The sequence below is a fragment of the Mytilus trossulus genome, chromosome 14 (assembly GCF_036588685.1).
Source record: "Mytilus trossulus isolate FHL-02 chromosome 14, PNRI_Mtr1.1.1.hap1, whole genome shotgun sequence".
Taxonomy (NCBI): Eukaryota; Metazoa; Mollusca; class Bivalvia; order Mytilida; family Mytilidae; genus Mytilus; species Mytilus trossulus.
In genome coordinates, this window is record NC_086386.1 from 49,923,584 (window position 1) to 49,948,258 (window position 24,675).

At 32.0% G+C, this 24,675-nt stretch overlaps 1 protein-coding gene across 1 annotated transcript in view; it reads left to right on the plus strand.

Annotated features, from left to right (window-relative positions):
• Positions 1–24,675, plus strand: part of LOC134696014 (uncharacterized) — a 75,879-nt gene that overhangs the window by 15,224 nt on the left and 35,980 nt on the right. The window contains exons 8-19 of the mRNA XM_063557535.1: positions 34–216; positions 1,370–1,467; positions 2,368–2,539; positions 2,943–3,132; positions 5,966–6,069; positions 8,571–8,750; positions 15,641–15,696; positions 16,391–16,544; positions 17,315–17,421; positions 18,069–18,162; positions 21,670–21,782; positions 23,370–23,616. Coding sequence (XP_063413605.1) covers positions 34–216; positions 1,370–1,467; positions 2,368–2,539; positions 2,943–3,132; positions 5,966–6,069; positions 8,571–8,750; positions 15,641–15,696; positions 16,391–16,544; positions 17,315–17,421; positions 18,069–18,162; positions 21,670–21,782; positions 23,370–23,616 — 1,698 coding nt within the window. The remainder of the gene's footprint in view (positions 1–33; positions 217–1,369; positions 1,468–2,367; positions 2,540–2,942; positions 3,133–5,965; positions 6,070–8,570; positions 8,751–15,640; positions 15,697–16,390; positions 16,545–17,314; positions 17,422–18,068; positions 18,163–21,669; positions 21,783–23,369; positions 23,617–24,675) is intronic.

Below are 24,675 nucleotides of genomic sequence, written 5' to 3' on the forward strand. Positions count from 1 at the left end.
ATTTGAAATCTCTCTCAATGTGCCATTTTTTAGGCCGAGTAGTAAAGTACATCGAACACGATATCGAAACATACAGGTCTGATGCAATCGTAAAATGGAATGATAATGTAAAAGGGAGGTACCGCGTTGGTAGAAATGGACAGTGTGATTTAAAATATTTAGATGCAGCAAAAGGTCCTATGTATTACGAAGACCATTTGCCAATTGCAATATTTGGTGAGTAAACGAACATATTTAATAACATTAACGGTACCAATTTTACTGCACCAGATACGCATTTCGACAATACGTGTCTCTTCAGTGATGCTCGTGGCCAAAATAATTGAAATCTTAAGCTTATATAAAAGATGAAGAGCTAAAATCCAAAAGTTTCAAAAAGTATAGCTAAATCCGTAGTCACAGTGCTTGCATTTACATTCAATTTGTTGACCCCCGTGTTTACTTTTTTCTTTTCTTTTCAATGTCGACAATGCACGACATGCATTTATTGATATTAAGTATTGCTCAATTATAAGGCGGTGTACCTTTTTTCCCTATTTTTCAGAATATCGTAGTAAGGAATTCAATCAATTATATTGTTCTATTGTTATTTTAAAACGCTATCTCCCTTTCGGACGTGGTTCTTTTCCATAAAACCTGTCTAGTTCAAAAACAGTTATACCGTTTAAAGCCTAAGCAAAGCAAGGTATTACTATTATAGTCCGTCAATAAGACGTGAACTTACTATCAGTACATATGCAGAAAAACTATGTTAAGTATTGTACATTTACACATTTTAAATGGAGGTTCTCAGATTAAGAATTAAAATATCAATAATATAATTTCATCATATAACATGTATAAGTAGCATTTATATGATCGTATTTGCATATGTATAACAAGCGGAGGTACATTTGCATTTAATTTATATCCAGGCTTATAAACCGTATCAAGGACCTCTCGTGAAAAAAACTTATGTTAGTGCCTACGTGCAAGTAACTTCTAGTATTCCGGTGCCGTTTGTTAACACATAACATCCAACACATACAAAAGCAAACGTTGTAAGAGTTGCATTATAAGAATAACCACATATAGTCTGGACAATGTAAAAAAAATATAAGTACTTGTCTCAAGCAGGTTAGAATATATGTTAATTGCCTGATTTAAAAAAACAATGTGTCAGAAAAATATGACAGAATATCATACCTTTTCCATTCCTGCCATGGTATCAACCCTCGACCCAGATAAATAACCCATCTTGCTTATATAGGGGTTTAGGGAGTATATCTAAACCTGCATAGAAAAGGCTATGTATTAATCCTTCAATAATATATATAATGACGCTTAAATTATGCAAGCAATCATTTTTGTTGTATAATTTGTAATACAGAAAATGTACAGAAAGGTGCAAGAGTTGTAAGAGGTCCTGGATGGGATGATTATAACGACCAAGATGGTGGAAATGGATTTGTAGGAACAGTAACACATGTAAGTTTAAATAACTAAATCTTCAAATAGAAATAGTATCTTGTCCAAAATGAAAATATTATCGTGTTTACTTTACCATGTTTACGTTTTATTTCATTATTTGCTCAGGTTACTGGTGAGCCTGAAGCCAGTTCTAACGTTCATATTTCATATTGTGTGTGTATATTTGATTGCACGTGTTAAATCAAGGCAAGCGAAAAGCTTTGCATGTGCGTAACACCGATTAAAACCCGCCATAGTTTGTACATTTTTCAGGTAAGCTTTTATCAATCTTGTATTGTTCGTTATTTTATTATTGTATTCATGTTTAATTTTTCGCTGAATTCGGGAGATTATTTGTGTCGATCTCAACTCGCGTCAGTCAAAACTTAAAACATTGTATTCGTTGTTTTTTGCTCGAAATCAACTGTTTGAAATTTGACGACCGCCATCACTAGTTGGTTGACAGTTATTACAAAAATGCATTTACAGATGACGAGGGAAATGATTTTATGATTTTCTTTTCCTGAAATTTGACCTGCCGACCGAGACATATACTCATGTATATATACGTACACGAGCAACGCGACGAATTCCACGTGTGGATCAGGATCAATTTCTGTTTTGGATTACATGGGACTATTCCAAATTTGTTTTCTGGTTTTTATTTTTGTAAATTCAAAAAATGTCTTTTGGTTATTTTTATGTTTTGATAAGGCAATGTCAGTTCTTTTATGATTAATAAGTTCAAGTATTTTTTATGTATCTTTTGACTCCATTTTCATGATAAATGAACAATCAGATCTCAATGTATTTTTTTTGATATGTAAAAAATATATCAGCGTTAGATCTGTCAATTTGATTTTTACAAAGGCCGCATATAGCCAACGAACATAATGCAATAACTGTTATTTCCTTTAGGTTGGAGATTTCAAAGCAAAGGAATATATAATACCAGTACAAGAAAAAGCAGTAAAAAGTAGACACATGCTTACACATAAACATGATGTATTAGTACAATGGGATAACGGAAATATAGAAGAGTATAACTTGTCAAGTACCTCCTTACTACTGTTTGACAATGGACCATTAGGTATTGTAATGAGACAAAGGTCACTTAAATTTTAATAACATGTATGACTTTAGGTCTTTGAGCACATACAAGTAAACACATGATAAATTTGGTGTCTTTCCTAAACAGTTACTTATGGAACACAGAGTTTACTCATCATTACTCTAGTGGAAAACCTGTTATTCGACTCAATATTTTGACGTATCACTTAAAGCACACTTGATCTCTCCTTTAAATTAGCTCTTCTGTTTACTTTTACAATGATTAAAATAGCTTCATTTCTGTTATCGCCATTGAATTCGTCTTGGTTTTAAAACATATAGTAGTGGCGGAATGTCAGATAGAGTTCCGTATGCATTAAAAAGACAATTCATATTTTCTGACGTTGATTACTTCGAATGATTAGTGATTTATATTTAAACAGGAGTTGAACACAAAGGTTATGTTTGTGATTGTTGCCCAAATGATGGAAAAAACTACAAAAAAAAGTACATACGCGGTATCAGATGGAAATGTATAACGTGCCATGATTTTGATTTGTGTAATATTTGCTACATGTCTGACAAACACGATCTTGGTCATAAATTTCAAAGATGTGTTGCTGCTAATTTAAGGTAAGAGTCATGTCATGACTTGCATGATATTTATTGGTATTTTTATTATTTTGAATATTACATGAAAAAAAGTAAAAACACAAAAATACTAAACTCCGAGGACAATTCAAAAAGAAAAGCCCCTTATCAAAAGGGAAAGTCAAAAGCTTAAACACATCAAACGAATGGATAACAACTGGCATATACCTTACTTGTTACAGACAATTTTGATGTTAAAAAATGGTGGATTAAGTCTGGTTTTAAAGCTAGCTTAACCTCTCACTGGTATGATAGTTACATCAAATACATCATATTGACAATGCTGGGATCAGCAGTCAACATTATGTGCTAATCTCAATTGATATAAAAACAAATATATGTTTAAAAAAGATGAACAAACAGTCATATAAACAAATCATGTAATCAAAAAAATTAAAGATATGTATACACTAATTTACCCTAGCAAAATAACACATTTATGGGATGTATAAGTACAGAGCCATGCGACAAATGTATCTAAGAAACATAAAAGGCATATAAACACAGCACATTGGATTTAGCAAATTGAAAGACAAGAATACGAGGATTATTATAAAACAATGACACAATGACGGGATGTATGGTATAAAGTCACATCAAATGAATATCAATAAAACAGACATAATATTAAACACAAATAAAAGAATACTATATAGATATAGGAAGATTTGGTATGATTGTTTATGAGACAACTCTCCATCCAGGACACAATTTATAAAAGTAAACCATTATAGGTCAAAGTACGGTATTCAACACGGAACCTCGGCTCAGACCGAACATCAAGCTATAAAGGGTCCCAAAAATTACTAACGTAAAACTGTTCAAACGGGAAAAGCAACGTTCTAATTTCATAAAAAACAAGAAAAATGTGAAACACTTATGAATCATATAAACAGACGACAACAACTGTATATATGATTCCTGACTTAGGACAGGTGCAAACAATTGCAGCGGGATGACACGTTTTAATGGTATCACACCTTTTCCCTTTTCTGAAACAGTAGTATAACATTACAACATAGAAATACACATTATAAAACATCAACTGGAATGACTTAACTCAAGAAAAAAATGTTAAACAAGAAAATCACAAACTTTTAGAAAAAAATAGTAGAACACACGCGAAATCGCGGGCATTCAGAGCGTGGTTAAAAGTATGTAAAGTGTTGTAGGAAGATTTTTTTTAAAGATTTAATAAAAAACAAGAAAGTGATAGGTACTGTGGACAGGAAAATGTTTTTTTTATTCCTCCTCCTTTATTTCCAAAATTCCATTTTTCCCCTTTCAATTTCAATATGAACATACATTTTGTATGATATCAACATTCAAGTCAGGAGCCAGTAATTCAGTGGTGGTCTTCTTTGTTTTTGGAGGTAAATCATGTTTTATTAATATTTTTTCACATTTTTTAGTTGATACATCAAATACCGGTACCTTATCCCGGCCTCGTTAACCGTTACGGTATATAACAAATTTTGTTAGTACATGTACTTGTTAGTTTAATTTGTGTGTGAAACATAAATTAATAAATTATAATATAATCCAACTGATTCTTAGTCAATTACAAATAGAAAAAATTACAATATAAGCATATATAATTGCAAATCATTCACATTTATAATTACGTAATTTTGTACCGTATTTGACCCTAACTTTTACATCCTCATTATTGGATACAATCTACCTGACACATATTGCTCGTTTAGAAAAATCGTGCAGGTGTCTTAGTGTGATCAGATAATCGTACCCTGACGTGATTGAAGAAAAATATACTTCACGTGTTAATCTTTTCACTTTTGGATTATTATTAAAGGGGGAGATATTTTATGTTTATTATTATCGAAATATGAATTTATTGTCTTTATACATAACTTGTACCGTATTGTGGTGGTCTTTTTTTTATGTGTTACATACTTGTTTTTCGTTCATTTTTTTGTACATAAATAAGGCAGCTAGTTTTCTCGTTTGAATCGTTTTATTTTGTTATTTCGCGGCCTTTTGAATATGACTATACGGTTGGGGCTTTGCTAAAGGTTGAAGGCCGACGGTGACCTATAATTGTTTATTTCTGTGCCATTTTGGACTCTTGTGGAGAGTTGTTTCAATGGCAATCATACCACATCTTCTTTTTTTGTAAAATATTTATTGATTGGAGAGTTTCAGAAATGATATCAAATCTCACAGGTACGTTGGGACAGGACAATTTTTTTTTCTATCCCGGCTCGTCCTTTTTTCAAAATTCCCATTTTTTCTATTAATTTTAATAAGACATGAATAATTTCAGCGCTTATCTGTATATTATGAACATTCATTACTATAAATAAAACGTATTTGCTTCTTATTTTCAATTCTCAGTTAATTAATCGATCCACGGCGTTCATTAATATATTATACTCATCCACACTATGTAATAAACTCTGTGACCGCCGTGGATAGTAAACTTAAAAATGATAACAGATAGGAAATACACTTTCGTAGTATATGTATATTCAAAGTATACAGAAAGAAGCAAACCGGAAGTCTTAACTGACTTAAAATGTTGTCCAATGACGGAAAAATATCTGGATGTCTTTTTTTCTCGTTTTTCTCCCAAAATAACTCAATCTCTATAATCATAAAAATGAATAACAAATGCGACTATGCACTGTACCTATAGGACACAGAGGCATGACGATAATTGTATTGTGGAAAGAGGAGAAGCGACACACAAAAGGATTATACTATAGATATGTCATGTTTTACACATGTAAATAAAAATAATGCTGTTTATAACACGTTTTCTAATGTGTACTACTGATTTGCTAAATTTTGACAGAGAAGATATGCAGACTTCAAGAGAACATCCAAGGCATACCGCACGGCAGTCCTATGGTATTTTTAAAGATGCAAAGGTTGTTAAAGTAGCTCAAGTAAAAGAAGGTAATTGTTTTTGTATTACTATTATAGAAATAAATACGTAACTACATGTATATAAATGTACATTCCATGGTAAAATGAAAAAAATCTTTGGCTACGTATACCATACATGCATTATTTCGAATTGTATAAAATTATAATTATCAATAACTTTTTTGTTTTTTTAATTCCTTATGCAGAGCATTGCAATCTACATTTCCAGTTTAATTTGTTTAACTTTTTGCGAATATAATATCCGAAGACTGTTATCCTTATCTATCAGTAGCTTTCTGCAATAGTACTATAAACTTGCTTATAAATACAGTACTTTGTTGTTGATTAGTTGAATAGGGCGTTAAAAAAACCAGTTAAACTATACTGTTGTATGATGTGTACGGTATTGCTGAGGTTTCTGGATATGTTTAACTTTTTCGAAATTTACCTAATATTTCTTATCATAATATTAACAATGTATTTCTTATAGAGAAATTAAAACAAGGATATTGAGTTGAACAAGAAGCAGTTCAGACAACAAATATTATCGCCTCATGTTATGGTAAACAAAATAGAACTGAAGGCATAAACCATTGTTATTAACTACCATTCTAGTAGCTATGTATATTTTCTAGGCACTTAAATCATATTCTAACGCCTGGTATTTCTTAATCATAAGAAATCCGATGGACAAGGTATAATTTGCAGTTGTCACTACACATAGGCAGAGATATACATATATTATTTTACAGTGATTGTATGCTTTTAAAAATAGATTAGCATCCTGTAATTATACTGAAGAGATGAGTAGATGATCATTTCTGTACACTAAAAAGAACACTTCGTGTATTGTATCAGAGATCCTTGTTTAATTCCTACGACAAGGTAACACCTCCCAAAACGTGAGCTTATTTTTATAAGCTAGAGTTAGAGGAGGGAATAAGGTCTCTGCGCAATGCTAGGCGGTGTTGTCGTAGAAGTTATAAATCAAAAGTACAGGTTCCAGCCCCGGCGCCGGGGAGGAAGTTACGAATCAAATCTACTCTAACATCGTTAGATTGATTTTCTAGGCACTTTATATATATATTTATACTGCACTCGTTCTATTTGACCAGTCATATACAGTCACTGACATGATATCACTTTTCCTCATGAATATTCAAATAGAAATTTCAGAAATTATAATAAATTATCCATACGACCTATTCAACCTGTTCTTGTTTTCAATACATGTATACAACGACTCAAACTTATTTCTTTTGCAATTTTCATATAAAAAAATACATATTGCACTTGTTAATATTTTTGGTCTGAAAACTATAAATCATTATGTTTTATGCTTATTGTTGATATCTAAGTTCATTCTCAAACATGCAAATTCGTTCACCATCGATTGCGAATTTCAACAGAGAAAAATCAATGTACATTTCATCGTGTTGCATATTTCTCCGCCTGTGTGATATGAGGCCTTTTCATAAAAGAGTGACGTTTCCCAATATAATATCATATAATAACATTAACACATTAAACAACAATTGAACTCGTTTATATCTATATATATATATAACATCTTCATGCCTTATATATCATGTACTGTAGTACGCCGCTAGATTAACACTGACGTCGAAAGCTCTTTTATTGAGAGCCCAGGTGGTCGTCTGGTCTAGCGGGACGGCTGCAGTGCAGGCGATTTGGTGTCACGATATCACAGTACCATGGGTTCGAATCCCGGCAAGGGAAGAACCAAAAATTTGCGAAAGCAAACTTACAGATCTAACATTGTTGGGTTGATGTTTAGACGAGTTGTATATATATATATAAACGAGTCTAAATTGAAAACTACGTTCAAACCTATGATTGCGTTGGATAAAAACCGCAATTTTTATACGTGTGCATGTAAAACAAATTTCGTTGTAGAAGGGTCTCAAAACAGCACAAACAACATTTTCCAAAAGACCAAAAAAGTTAAAAAGTTTATTTAAACAAAACGCATTTGACTAACAGGTCGAACAACTGATGTTCTATAACCCTGCTGACTGCCATTGGCGATTGCCAAATAAAATAGATCACAAGATGTAACAAAATGGATCTTAATATAGATTTAATGTTAAACAGAAAACAATAAACTTGTGGCCACAAACATGAGGTGTCAATATTTTTAGTACACCAGATCCGGATTTCGACAATAAATGTCTCTTCAGTGATGTTAGGGATCGAAACGGTATTTGGAAGGCCATATAAAAAGTACCCTCATATTTAGATAAACTCTTGAATTTTAAGAGTCAATATAGGATGAACGGATAATATAAACCGAAGGGAAAATATGATACCAGCCCAAAGAAAAAAAACCGAGTCTAAATTGAAAACTACGTTCAAACCTCTGATTGCATTGGATAAAAACCGCAATTAATATATATATATATATATTATAAAGTGTGTGTGTGCGTGTGATTATTATTTATATTTACAGTGTTAAACCGACTCAGACCCATGTGGAGTTTACATTTTACATTTGTACTTTATATATACAGATGAGAAAGAAGGCATCGTGATGGATATTGACGGCTGTAAGGTAGACACAGGTAGAAACGAAGTACAAGTAAAGTGGATCAAATATGAAACACCAAGTTCTCATCGGATTCTAGATTTAAAATATGACAAGGGAGGAGCTTTTTATTATTACAATGATCACCTGCCTGCATTAGGGAGAAGTAAGCATGTTAATATGTTATAAAATGACACAATTGATATAATAGAAAAATTCAATTTAAAAAAAACACGTATTATTGACAGAGTTATGGAAATATTCTTTATAAAGCACAAAGGTGTCAGTATTCACCTCATAAACTTACAAAACCTTTGAATAGACTTATTAAGAAGGGATATAATTACGATACTGTTGTCAAGTCATTAAAGATTGCATATTTTGGCGTTAATATTGAGTCACTGATAAGGTCTTTGCGTCGGAACTAAACACATTTATTCTAAAAACAGTTGTTGGCATGACACGGGTTATGTTCTTCTCATATATGTTATGATGGTATGATACTAAACCCCTTACGGGAAGGATTGTGCCTGATGTTCATATGATGAAATCATAATCTTTCAGTCAGTTTAATTGAAGTCTGGAGCTGGCATGTCAGTTAACTGCTAGTAGTCTGTTGTTATTTATGTATTATTGTCATTTTGTTTATTTTCTTTGGTTACATCTTCTGACATCAGACTCGGACTTCTCTTGAACTGAATTTTAATGTGCGTATTGTTATGTTTTTACTTTTCTACACTGGTTAGAGGTATAGCGGGAGGGTTGAGATCTCACAAACATGTTTAACCCCGCCGCATTGTTGCGCCTGTCCCAAGTCAGGAGCCTCTGGCCTTTGTTAGTCTTGTATTATTTAAATTTTAGTTTCTTGAGTACAATTTGGAAATTAGTATGGCGTTCATTATCACTGAACTAGTATATATTTGTTTAGGGGCCAGCTGAAGGACGCCTCCGGGTGCGGGAATTTCTCGCTACATTGAAGACCTGTTGGTGACCTTCTGCTGTTGTGTTTTTTTATTTTGGTCGGGTTGTTGTCTCTTTGACACATTCCCCATTTCCATTCTCAATTTTATTTTTTACAGAGTTTGTCTTTAGTGCCGTGTGGAGGCAGTAGAGTGCCTCCCCGTGCTTCAGGTTTATGCTCTTATAATATACTAGATTATGGAGTGTGTGTCCGAGCGAGAACTGCTCTAGTTCATTACTTTAGGAATGTTTATCAAAAAGTAGTATTTCAATATTCAGCCCCATTCTACTAATTGGTCAGCCATCAGTCATACCCTTATATACACTATCTTTTTCGGGTAATTAATACTGATAGCGTTCGACATTTTCAGCCGAACAAATTTATCACTTTTACTTAACTTAATTATTGTATGCTGGTTCATATTCTGGACGCCAATCTTTGCTCCTTTATTATGTAATTCACTAACAAACCCATTATGAAACTAAGAAACGGAAAAATACTAAATACTAAACTTGTTCAAAGGGGATCTACACGTCTCAATTTTCAAAATCGGTTATCTAAAAATACTACCATCGCTAACATTTTTAACAATAAAAATCGTGGTTACCCTTCTATCGATAAGTGTCATGCCAAAAAATGACTTACATGTCCCCGTCTTTCCACCAACAATACGGTAAGGTCCACGTTTAATGGTCGCACATTTTCTTTAAATTTTGAAACTGATATTACTTGAAAAACAAACAGTATTATTTATTTACTCACATGAAACAAACCGGGATGTGGTATTCAGTACGTAGGAGAAACTGGAAGATATTTATCAAAACGCACTCAAGAACATCTGTATCGTTTTAAAAGACCTAATAAATTCAAAAGTATCATTTACCAACACCTTAAGAAGCACAACCATCCTTTTAAATATTTAGCAGTTCAACCTTTAGAAGTAGTAAATAAGCAGCCTGGTGAATCGCATTCAAAGTTTGTACGATCACGGAAAATAATTGAATTAAATTGGATTAAAAAATTACAGACAGTTTACCCTCTCGGTCTAAATGATAATATCATGGGAATTGGTAATATATCTAGAACCAATTCCGTTAACATTTTGGATATTGTTTCTAAAACTGTTCGCAAAAACCGTTCTCACGGTTGTAGAACAAATCGCAATCAAAGAAAATTTCGGGCCAATCATACCAATATTTCGGACCTAATTTCTATTTCAAAAAACAACGGCAGACATTATCTGTTAACAAAACTCTGTTCGTTACCGGTTAATAAGTTAAATAAAATTTTGGAGGAATGCAACACAATTTCATATAGCAGTCCTAAGTATGAAATTGTTCAAATTATTATGGCATATTGTTATTCTAAATTATTTCCCAAAATTGATCGCCCTGAAGATCATAAAAAACATTTTATTAAAATTAAGTATGTCAATAAAGGCTTTGATTTTGTAAATATTGCCGGTATATTTAACGACCATTCTGTTAAAGAACAAATTCCTGGATATTTTGACAATACTGAGCTACCTCTTATATGTTATATTTACAAGAAATCTACCCGGAAATTTGTGTTTAATTATAGTCAATTGTGTAAAGATGTTAATATCAGTGAAAATACACCTACTTCATGTAATTGCAGTAATTCCGAATATATTTATGGACCCATTTCCCATGTTATAACAGGAGATCTTAACATCGTTCAAGACCGAGAGTTAAAATCATTTCTCAGTAAAGGACCTAAATATCGTCCCCCGTCAATTATTAATTGGAATGAGTGTCGTAATATCATCCACGACTCACTCCATACTTACTGTATGAAATGGATAAAACGGGAAAAAGCTGACAAAAAATCTTTGGACTCTTTTTTTAATTCAGTAATGAAGATAGTTGATATACGTATTCAACATTTTAAAGAACATTTTACTATTAACAATAACCACAATAAACCTATTTCTCGTATCAAACATAAACTAAAAGAACTAGCCAAGGAATTTGTTTTTGTCCCGGCCGATAAAGCTGCTAATAATATTATTATTGTTTGACGTAAATTTTACATCGAGGTTCTGAAAAAGGAAATCACCAATTCACCAACATTCCTACTGACTCCATTTTCAGAAAACGAAATCTGTAACAAACATAAACTTTTAGCCTCCGCTTTACAAGCAGAGCCAAATACAATGAAAGTTCCAACTATGTATTGGCTTCCGAAGCTACACAAAACCCCTTACAAATATAGATTTATTTCGTCTTCAAGTCATTGTTCAACTACTAAATTGTCTATTATTCTTACCAGCACACTTGGTACAATTAAAAACCTTATAATAAATTGTTCAAATAAGGCCTTCGAAAATAGTGGAATAAATTACTTTTGGAGTGTCAAGAACTCGTTGGAAGTACTTGATAAATTGCATGCTTATATTGGTGATTTTGAATCTGTTCAAAGTTTTGATTTTTCTACCCTGTATACCACATTGCCTCACATTCTCATTAAGAAAAAATTCACACACCTAATTAAATGGGCATTCAAAAAATCAGAATGTGAATATATATGTTCAAACTCTTTTAGGTCATTTTTTAGTAGCAATAAACAAAAAAACTATGTTAATTGGACATGCTTTGATACTATATATGCCCTTGAATTTTTACTAGATAACATTTTTGTTCGCTTTGGGGATTCCGTATATCGTCAGATTATCGGAATTCCAATGGGGACTAACTGTGCACCACTTATTGCGGACCTCTTTTTGTATTGTTACGAGTTACAATTTATGACAAAAATAAGCAAAGACCCATCAAAACAACATCTGATAAACAAATTTAATAATACTTTTAGATATTTGGATGATATTTTGGCTCTCAATAATGACGACTTCAGTATGTATATTAATGAAATTTATCCTGGTGAACTCACTTTAAATAAAGCTAATACTAACAATGACCACTGCCCTTTCCTCGATCTTGATATCTATATCACTAACGGAAAGCTGAATACTAAAATTTATGATAAAAGGGATGATTTTTCATTTCCTATCGTTAATTATCCGTTTTTAGATGGTGACGTTCCCTTGTCACCATCTTACGGTGTTTATATATCTCAACTTGTACGATTCGCTCGTGTATGTAACAATGTTTTAGATTTTAACGAGAGAAATTTATGTATAACTGAAAAATTAGTACACCAGGGTTTTCGATATCACAAACTAGTCAAAACATTTACTAAATTTTATCATCGGTATAAAGACATCATTCGTAAATATAGCTCAACATGCAGACTTTTTATACGTTCAGGTATTTCACATCCAATTTTTTATGGAAATATTCTTTATAAAGCACAAAGGTGTCAGTATTCACCTCATAAACTTACAAAACCTTTGAATAGACTTATTAAGAAGGGATATAATTACGATACTGTTGTCAAGTCATTAAAGATTGCATATTTTGGCGTTAATATTGAGTCACTGATAAGGTCTTTGCGTCGGAACTAAACACATTTATTCTAAAAACAGTTGTTGGCATGACACGGGTTATGTTCTTCTCATATATGTTATGATGGTATGATACTAAACCCCTTACGGGAAGGATTGTGCCTGATGTTCATATGATGAAATCATAATCTTTCAGTCAGTTTAATTGAAGTCTGGAGCTGGCATGTCAGTTAACTGCTAGTAGTCTGTTGTTATTTATGTATTATTGTCATTTTGTTTATTTTCTTTGGTTACATCTTCTGACATCAGACTCGGACTTCTCTTGAACTGAATTTTAATGTGCGTATTGTTATGTTTTTACTTTTCTACACTGGTTAGAGGTATAGGGGGAGGGTTGAGATCTCACAAACATGTTTAACCCCGCCGCATTTTTGCGCCTGTCCCAAGTCAGGAGCCTCTGGCCTTTGTTAGTCTTGTATTATTTAAATTTTAGTTTCTTGTGTACAATTTGGAAATTAGTATGGCGTTCATTATCACTGAACTAGTATATATTTGTTTAGGGGCCAGCTGAAGGACGCCTCCGGGTGCGGGAATTTCTCGCTACATTGAAGACCTGTTGGTGACCTTCTGCTGTTGTGTTTTTTTATTTTGGTCGGGTTGTTGTCTCTTTGACACATTCCCCATTTCCATTCTCAATTTTACATGATATATGTATAAATATGCTTTCATTGAATTAGAGCATTACAATATGTACATCCTCAACTGAAGACCAACTGTCTATTCAAAACATCGTTACGTGACTTTGAATAACACAGGTGGCACTTATGTAAACCTTTAAATGTTTTTTTGTAAAAAAACAATAAATTCGTGGATTTAATTATTTTGCGGAAAAAATCCCTTTAAATTCTGTTACTTATTGCATATAGATTTACCCTAGTGGATATTTTGGAACATACTTTTAGAAGACTCAGTAAAAATTAAGCTGCCTCTAAACAATGTTAATATGACTATATAACAATGAATGACGATCATATTTGTCAACTTATATATGTGCAAGACCCAGAGACATATCTTTTAAATACAGTTATCTAAATTGGACAATATGGTATCATATTCAAACCAATATGTACGATCCAATAATGCCAGTTCAAATACATTTTTTATTAATATTTTTGTCAATGGTGGGAGCATCAAAAGTACTATTTTTTTTAAACGCTGATCAATCTTTCCAGTTATATTTATGTAGGTGTATTTTCGTTGAGAAAAAAACACCATTTGTCACATACTAGTATTCCAATATGTTACAAAAAGAAAATCTGCATTTTCACGAATATATTGATGACCGTCGCCAGCGTCAACTGGCAGGAAATGATTTGAATGTATATAATATAAAAGAGATGCCCTCGAAGTAACAGACGCACACAGAGGAAATTGCATGAAATTCGAAAGAAAAAAGGAAAAGGACCGGGTGTGTGGACAGGTTCAGCGCCTTCTGTAAAATAGATATTACCAACAACACAACGTTACAATTTTAAATGCGTAATTACTTGAAGCAATGCATAAACTACTCTACCTATTAAAATAGTGGGTTGCTGCTCACAAGGAAGCTATTAATTCACGATTTACAAATTGTTCAGTTGAAATCATCCCTTTGTTAAATTTACGGACGCCTTCACAAGTAAGTTGACCGTTATGAAATAATCGTTTCACAGATGATATCGGATGTATGTCTTAACTACAATCCTTTTTTCTTTTTTCAAAAGTGACCTATCAAATGAGACTATTTACTGGGTTTGTAGAAACATGAGCAAAACGACGAGTGCCACATGTTGAGCAGAAACTGCTTACTCTGTTTTTGGTGGGGTTCTTGTTGCTTAGTCTTAAGTTTTCTATGTTGTGTTTTGTATACTTTTATTTATCTGTTTGACTTTTTTCTTTTTAACTATGGTGTTATCAGTTTATTTTCGACATATGAGTTTGACTGTCCCTATCGTATCTTTTGTACCTCGTTTAGACTTATTTGTAGTCATCTGTAAACAACTATTTCATCACTATGGGTTAAAAGGGTGAAACGATGTGGTTCTCATTCTTCAAACCTCGCTTACTGTTATTTGATTGGCCAGGCTATGAGACAAACTTAACTGTGTCTGATAAAGTACAGAGTCAAATAGTAGCAATCCGACCAGTATTTGCTCTTGCTCGAAAGCTTAAGATTATTGAGTAGTTGATATCCTGACAAATAAGATAGTATAGATATTATGCCTTCGAATGGTTTATGTTTCAACCTTGTGTTATTTAAGTTCCTACGGCATTTAATACGAGGTCTATGCTACTATATGTGTCTGTTTAGTTAACGCATCAATGTAAATTTATCGGAATTTGACGAGACAGTCATCCAAGTGAGAGGGTTAGCGCTATAAAACTAGGTTTAATCAACCATTTTCTACATTTGAAAATGCCTGTACAAAGTCAGGAATATGACGTTTTTGTCCATTCGTTTTTGATGCGTATTGTTATATGATTTTGCCATGTGAGTATGGACTTTCCGAATTGATTTTCCTCTTAGTTCAGTATTTTTGTGATTTTACCTTTTCATAAGTAAATTATAAAAAAAAAAACACATTATCTATAAATATTAGATATTAAATGCATATTTTTTTTATTTTTTTAGACTCTAGGGGCTACTTTGCAGTAAAATTTGTATCTGACTGTAAAGCTGAAAAAACGGTAATCTTGCTGATACTTATGTTTTAAATTAATAGGACGTAAAGATCATGTATATGTATAAAGTTGAATAGGAAGGGAATTATTTTCTGATTTCAAATCAGAAATGCTTACTTTTGTCTTTATTGTCCTAAATAAGTCCAGGCATCTCGTGTATTCTTATTTCTAATTAATATATGTCTTTCTAAACAGTGAGGTTATGCTTTTTGGAATTTAGGGTCCTCAATGCTCTTTAACTTTGTACCTATTTGGCTATATAACTATTTTGATCTTAACAACACCGATGAGTCAAGTGTAGACGAAAAGTGCGTCTGGCGTATTAAATTGTAAGCCTGGTACTTTTGATAACCAATGTGACTTACAATGACTGTCATCGAAGTTTAGTAGACAGACTCACAAATGAATATTAATGTCCAAAAATGTCGGATATCTCTTAGAAAGCAATGCAGCACCCCATTAATGGATTCACACAAATATATTGGTCGAACTGTACAAAAAAGTATGTTATATAATAGTGAGTCCCTTACCAACCATCCTTTGTGTCTTCTTTTGTTGTTTTGATTTCTCTTTGAACACTATTGAGCTATTGTATCTACATTTCTAGTGCAGGAAGGGCCACTTATTGTGTAAAGGATTAGGAATGGAGATTAATCAATCTTGTTGTGTTATTAATAATGAATTTCACAAATACATATAGATTTCAGTTAATATATGGCGCACTATCCAGCAAGTGAAGAAACTTACATTCAAACCTAGCCTGTATCTCATATTTGCAAATCATACAGATGTGGACGAAAAAGGCGAAAAAGATGACAAAATGATACTTATGGAAGAAGTACTTGATTTTGCAAGTAAGTATAATAATAAAAATTCATAATTACCATACTTGAACTAATAAATTCTCTACGGATATATATACGGTTGCGTGTAATGATGCCACGTAGAAATGGAAAAAAATTGTGATAATCGATTTCATGTATAGTGTCGATTTTAACCGGCCAGTATGAACCTAAGCAGATTCTATCCAGAATGTAACTGATCCGATTAAACCATATTATTAATTTAAAACCGGACTATTATACGATTGCGGCTATGCATAACTAAACAAAAATAAATAAGCTAGGCGGGTTGGCTTGTAAATGTTTATCATAAACATATCGTCACCATACAAATGAAACACTGCCATATAGAGTTTTACATAAGCAGTAACACTCAACTTTTCTCATTTTCAATTCATTTTTCAAAATGTACCACTATGACCTGATTGTGTCGCTGTTGCAGAATCAATATACAAACCTTACACTAACAAAATGTCAAAAAAAAAAGAATTATCTCTATTGAAAGTTTTGAACTTTAACTTTTATTGTTCCACATAAGCCAATAGTTATCAAAGGTTCCAGGATTACAATTTAATACGCCAGACACGCATTTCGTCTACATAAAACTCATCAGTGACACTCAAACGCGTTATGACGGCATTTACTGCGGCTGTGATCATCATAATTCAAGAATACTGTAGGATAACAAAAATAAAACAATAGTTTAAATTTAGTTATGTTTATATTTGATAAAAAGGTCACGCAACCAATAATGTATAAAATGTTTGTTTACATTTTTACAGAGAAAACAAAACTTCCATGTCACGTTGTAGGACAAAAAGTACTGTTTCACAGCGGTTCCACAAATGCTGTTTTTATACACTATAAAACAGAGAAAGATACTATCAAGGTATTATATTTAAATTTTTAGATGGTTTGGAATATGACATAATCGAAACTAGATGTATAGCAGACAGCTAATATTTTAAACAGATAGATCACTATTCTTATGATAACTTATATGCTTCGTGCCAACAGATAAACACCAATTCGCTTAATGATTTATTACGCAAGACATTCAATATTCGATATGTATACATAAGAACTTTAGTTTTAAACGTGCATTATTATCTGAAAACCATCTGAAAAGTTTTAAACTAAAAATGTTAAGTCTCGACAAGATTTCAATCGTTTTTCGATATATTTGCTTGTAGTCAAATTAGTGGTATTCAGCTCATTTTCTGAGATTCGGTTTCACACAAGTTGTAACAAACCACTAAACAATCTGAACATAGGTTGGTCAGATCTAAATTCAGTAAGGTTTAATATTGAACATACCTTAACAATATATGAGCTATCTATTTTGATCAAAATGACCTTTTAAGATTCCAATTTGTTTACCAGTGGCTTGAACAAAACATTAGGCGAGCAAACACCAATCACAAAGCTCCGGAGTCATCAACCAATTGATCATATATATCTTAAAAACTCACAATACTCAGTTTTAGCATTTTTAATAAGTTATTGAACGTACGATTCATGATTGTTTGTTTTTAGGGACTTGTAAAAAAAGGTTTCCGTACATTTGATAGGGGAGATACTGACGTAAACGACGAAGACGAAATTCATTACTTCATTCGGATGTCAGAGTGTAAATATTATAACTAGTCATTTCATATAAATTCATTAAAACTGCATTTAATTCAATTATTATCGACATTGTTGCATAACAAAACATAATGAGTTATTTTGTTAAGTTTATGTTAACGAGATAGAAGGGGCTTTGCTACGGCGGTGTTTTCGGTCCCTTCTAAAAAGATTGATAATAGTCATAGTTCGCATGATAACCGGAAGTGGATATTAGTAAGATAAAATATTGATGGTTATTGAACTTAAATGTCGTATATGCATTAAATTTGAGTTTGAAAAAATGTCACAAAAGTCTACTGAAAACCAAAATAAACATCTCATTTTAAAAATTGAAAGGCAGGATGGCCGACGAAAAAACTCAAAAGAAACATACTCATCTCCAGTAAAAAGAAAGTCATTTAAGGGAATCGCTTGATCAAATTTCAAAAGGAAACACTACTTTTCCAAAAATAGATACACAGCAATATCTTTTATATAGATGATAGTATTGATGAAAATGCAGTCTTTTCGGAAAGATTTATAAGTTTAAAACTAAAAAATAAATCAAACTGAATAGCTGAATTCTCAAAATTAAGAAAAGTAATCCATACGGAATGGTTTAAAATATTAAATGATGAAAGTCCAATAAAAACTTGTATTTTGACAAATAACTCACTATATAAGTGAAAATAATAAATGCAAACGTAAACTCGAAACATAAGTTTCAAAGTAAATTTATAAAGTTTTAATAGAACATGATACCGAAGTTCCAACTGGGTATTTTAAGTGGAACAGAATATTAAATTATGAAATATACAAATTAAAGCTCAATATGTGAAAAAAATTATTCTATTTAAAGATAATACATTGAAAATGTGCAGATGGAAACTATTGCACTTTATTCTTCCAAACAAAATTTTGTTAAAACAATGGAAAAAAAGTCTTTACTCTACTTGTAATTTTTGCAACCTCACAAAAGACTTTGAACTTTTTTTTTCTTGCCACTTTTTAGACAAGTTCTGGGCAAACATATATTAATAACTCATCATAGATACTGGGACTACATTTTGTATATACGCCAGACGCGCGTTTCGTCTATAAAAGACTCATCAGGGACGCTCCAATCCAAAAAAGTTATAAGGCCAAATAAAGTACAAAGTTGAAGAGCACTGAAGACCACAATTCCTAAAAGGTTTGCCAAATACAGCTAAGGTAATCAATGGCGTAAACAAAAAAGTCTGAGTATTTCAAAAATTTTCAAAATTTGTAGATATTTGAGATAGCTTAGATTGGTAGACACATGTTTACTTTAAAGAAAATAATTTGGGGATATAAAATTGATGATGTACATTAAATTTTTACTTACAGCTATTGGGTTTACTATACGCAAAATACACTATTTGTCAGAATGTAGGACAAAGAATATCAATCTATATAATGTTTTAGGTCAGAATTTAAAGAAGGATTATCTTTTTAAAAAAATTTATTAACATTGATGGAAAAAGAATACTAGAAAAGATATATTCTTATATTTCACAACACTATATTATTGCTTATATTTCTAGATATATGTAATTTATTGAAATCTATGTACTTAAATTGTTTGGTAGTTGATATTTAATTTTCGATTTAAATGAGTATTGAATGTGAAACTGAAAGTTTCTTTTATTTATTCCACGTATTTATATACTGTTAATTTAGATTTTACAGAAGATATAAAAACTATGCTAATTATATAATTAAAAAATTGATGTATACAAACCTTTCCTAGCTAATACATTGATATTTGGCAAACACTTGGTGAGAGTTATTAATCCACACAAGAAAAACATGGGAAAAAAAACGTTTTACCCGACAACATAGAAATATATTAAACCTCAAATCAAATTCCGAACACACTCTATAATCCGTTATTTAGTTTTATTCTCGACATCTACATTGTATTAGACAGTAATAATTGATATTTTTTTTTTTTTTATATACAATGTATATATATATATTTATATATATATTTTCTTGATATTCAAAGTTAGAATAGTAAAATAATTATGTGATTATGATAAATAATGTATACTGAAAAAAAATATAAATACATACCTGAGGATACCCAGCTCTTAAGAGAGCTCGCGGGTCTAATTTAAAAATTTTGTTTAATATAGGAATTCTCTATATTTTTCTATAAATAAACTTTATCGTATACTTCATAGAAAAATGAAATAAAAAAAATGGGGTCACCGTTCATTTACGCTCACAATCTGCCTTCGAAAGTAGCATACATTTTTGTTAATGTCCTTTCATTCTGTTGAACTAATAGGAGGAACAGCGGTAATATCGAATTAAAAAAAAATCAATTTAAATGCCATTTTTTGCACCAAAGGGAGATAATTTGGAATTTTTAAAATGATATCTACATTTGAAAAGTCACCTGGGGCCAAAACGAATTGCATTTTTGGAATGATTTTTGTACCATATAATAAAGTAACAACTACTAAAGGTAATAAACATGATGTTTTTTTTTTTTATTTTCTCTCAAAATCTTACTCGCGAGCCTCCTCAAGGTACTAGTATACAGGGATCTCCACTGAAATAGCTGTACCAGTGTAAACAGCATGTGCAATAATATTGTTGTGGAATAAAAATAAAGGTTAAGTTAACGGGTTTTACTAGGCCTACAAGGTGATGTTGACTATACGCATAGTAAGACATGAAGTATTCTACAATTCATTTGATAGGTAAATCAGTGAAACTTATACATGTTTAGACTAGAACATTCGGCATATTTTAGAATACAATATATTGAGAAGGCAGTATGAGTCGATTGATCATTTATGTACCTCTCTCTTTCTCTTGCGATAACGCCTTGACCTCATGTTCATGTTTCCTTAAATAAAAGATGATTGTTTCTACTAAAGGAACGTGCTCTCTCCTCCTCCCTATAAATCCTCACATATATCTTAGGATTTCCAAACACTGTAAATGTGTTTTTTTTTAATATTGTGTTTGCACATCCATGGTCCTACACGATATTTATTATTATTTTTTAAGATTTAAAAGGGTTATGTTTTCTTTTACGGTCATAAACGTCTTTACATTTGATGTACATACATACTTTATGACATTGACCTAATTATGTTTTTATACTGCAACTTAAACTAATAGATATAGGAAGATGTTGTGTGAGTGCCAATGAGACAACTTTCCATCAACATAAACATTTATTAAAAGTAAAACATTATAGGTCAATGTACATGTAATACGTTGATATCTTTTTAAATAGTAACACAATTGTCAAACATATTTTCATAACTAAATAAACCCCTGATTGTGGTGAAAGTGTTCCATGATGGTATTGACATTATACAAAATAAAGCTATGTTACTATGTTTAGGAAATTAACACAACTAGTTGCAGTATAAATATATTTAAACCATGTATACTCCGTAACTTTATTTAAATCGTATTTATTGGATTAGTTGTAACTAAAACTTACTTTGCACTTAATCTTAAACAGTATGTTTTAAACACATAGATATAAAAGGAGAAGCTGTATTGCCGGTCCTGATATCATTTCGAAATGGCGGAATGACAAAGGAAGTGCTGAAGAGTGCAGCTATATCAAAAATACCTATAATTCGATTACAGGTACTGACTTTATATAAATCACACCTTTATATATTAATGCATTCTCAATCGTTCTTTGTTTTCATTTACATATTCGAGTCAGAAACAATCATGTAACTATCAGGTAAATTTTAAATTTGAATGAACCGAAATACTTCAGGGCTATTTTTTATGTTATTTTGAAAACAAATATTTTAATCTTTGATAAAGGCCTGTCGTGCAATGCTAAACTTGTGCAGATTTTTAAAACTATGGTCAATGGTCATAAGGGGTGATGTTAAAAGTCTCATTTATGTTTTACATTTTGGCCAATTTCTTAAGTCTTTCGTGATAACTTCGATTTTGTTCTATAGTAGCATGTTTTGGAATGCTCAATGATTTCAGCTTGTCATCTTTTGCGAGATTGCCAAAGATAAGTGATAAATACCCTTGCCTCCAACACGTAAGAAAATGAAAATAATATAATTATTGACAGAAAGTATAGACCAAGTATATTCGTTTTTAATGTTTAGCTATGCAATAATATATGACAACATGTAAAGATATTTTTGGTGAAGTTTTGTCAAAACGCTAAAAAGAACAGAGGAGAAATGAGTACTGTAAAGTTTACACCTACTCTACTTTCCGCTATATAGATGATGTTCTTTCACTAAATAATTCAAAATTTGGTTATAATATGAACACATCTATCCTATTAAATTAGAGATACATGATACAACAGATACAGTTAAGTTGGCCTCATTTCTTGACTTACATCTAGAGATTGACAATGAGGGTCAGTTGAAAACAAATCTTTGTCACAAGAGAGATAATTTCAGCTTTCCAATTGTAAACTTTCTATTATATTTTGAAGTAGCACCATTCCAGCAGCACCTGCATACGTGGTATTCATGTCCAATTGATACGATATTCCCGTGCTTGCACTTCCTATCATGATTTCCTTGGTATAGGGTTGCTACTCACAAGGAAGCTATTAAACCAAGAGTTCCAAATCGTGAAGTTGAAATTAACCCTTCGTAAATTTTACGGACGCAATTACGAGTTGGTGGACCGTAATTGAATTACCGTTTCACAAATGATATCGGATATGTTCTCACGTCGTACATTTGTGTAACTACAATCCCATCGCCGTTCATGAAAGTGACATACCGAATTATACTATTTACCGGATTTGTAATAACATGAACAACACGGCGGGTGCCACATGTGGAGCAGAATCTGCTCACCCTTCCGTAGCACCTGAGATCCCCCTTATATTTTGATGGGGTTCCTGTTGCTTATTCTTTAGTTTTCTATGTTGTGTCATGTGTACTATTGTTTGGTTGTTTGTGTGTTTAAGCCATGGCTAATGCAAATAAAAGTTGATACATGTACATCTTTCTTTCATCTAATAATAAATTTGAGAATGAAAATGGGGAATCTGTCAAATAGACAACAACCTTACCTTAGAAAAAAACAACAGAAGGTAACCAATAAGTCGTCAGTGCAGCCAGAAAATTCCGTACCCGAAATAACTCGTTGATGACATCTTAATTTGTAAACAATGTAGAAAACTTAAAAGATTATTAATACAACGATATATATACATGATATATTTATAAATAACAGAAACATTGCTTAGATGTCACCGTTTTAACTACTGACCAGGAGTATGCATGTGGCAAGATTGTACAAATGACAGAACACCACACAGATCTAAAACATCCATGGAGTATAAAGACATCCAAACAAAGGGATCACAAATTACGGAAATGTGACGGAAAGGATGATCTGGACGAAATAGCTCTCATTTCACAGATACAGGGAAACTTCTGCGACAATTTAGATACTCTCGTTTGCTGTCTAATCATTGGAGGTATGTTATTGTTTTAAGATTTATAAAAAGAATCAATAAATAGCAAGCTGTATATCATATTTGATTTTCGTTCATTATTTTGTAAACAATTTATACCTTATTTTTTCTTATTTTAATTGTTTTACATTTTTTTTGTCATTTCTGTGTCTTGTACAGCTGATTATACGGCATAGATTTTACTCACAGTTTAAGGCTGAACGATGACTAATAGTGGTTAATTTCTGTGCCATTAAGGTCGCTTATTTAGAGTTGTCTCGTAAGTAATCATACTACACATTCTCATTTTTTTTTTATTTCCAAAGTCGATTGATATATCAAATAAGGAGAACAAGGTTTCTATGATTTGACAGTAACACCATTGTTAAGGGTCTTCAATCATGCCGTAAAGATTATATATTTATATAGTTATCACCAGTTATCATGGTAAACTCTGTTCGCCGTTCCTTATTTTTCAAATCGCACATTTTCGCAAATATGCCTCTAATAGATTTTTTATTGCTTCATTCGAGAACTAATTTTAAAACATATTTAACTTTAAAAATATGTAATTTTTCACGCACTTACATTGTAATAAAGTCTATTGTTCGAATTCCGCCTATCTTTTTTAGCTCAACTGGCCCGAAGGGCCAAGTGAGCTTTTCTCACCACTTGGCGTCCGTCGTCCGTCGTCGTCGTCGTTAACAATTTACATTTTGAACTTCTTCTAGAGAACCACTGAATGGAATGGAACCAAACATGACATGAATGTTCCTTATGAGGTGCTGACCAAGTGTTGTTACTTTGTAGCCGATCCATCATCCAAGATGGCCGCCAGCGGGGGACTTAGTTTAACATAGGACCCTATGGGAAATGCATACAAATGACTTCTTTTAGAGAACCACTGAATGGAATGAAACAAAACATGGCATGAATGTTCCTTATGAGGTGCTGACCAAGTGTTGTTACTTTGTTGCCGATCCATCATCCAAGATGGCCGCCAGCCGGGGACTTAGTTTAACATAGGACCCTATGGAAAATGCATACAAATGACTTCTTTTAGAAAACCACTGAATGGAATAA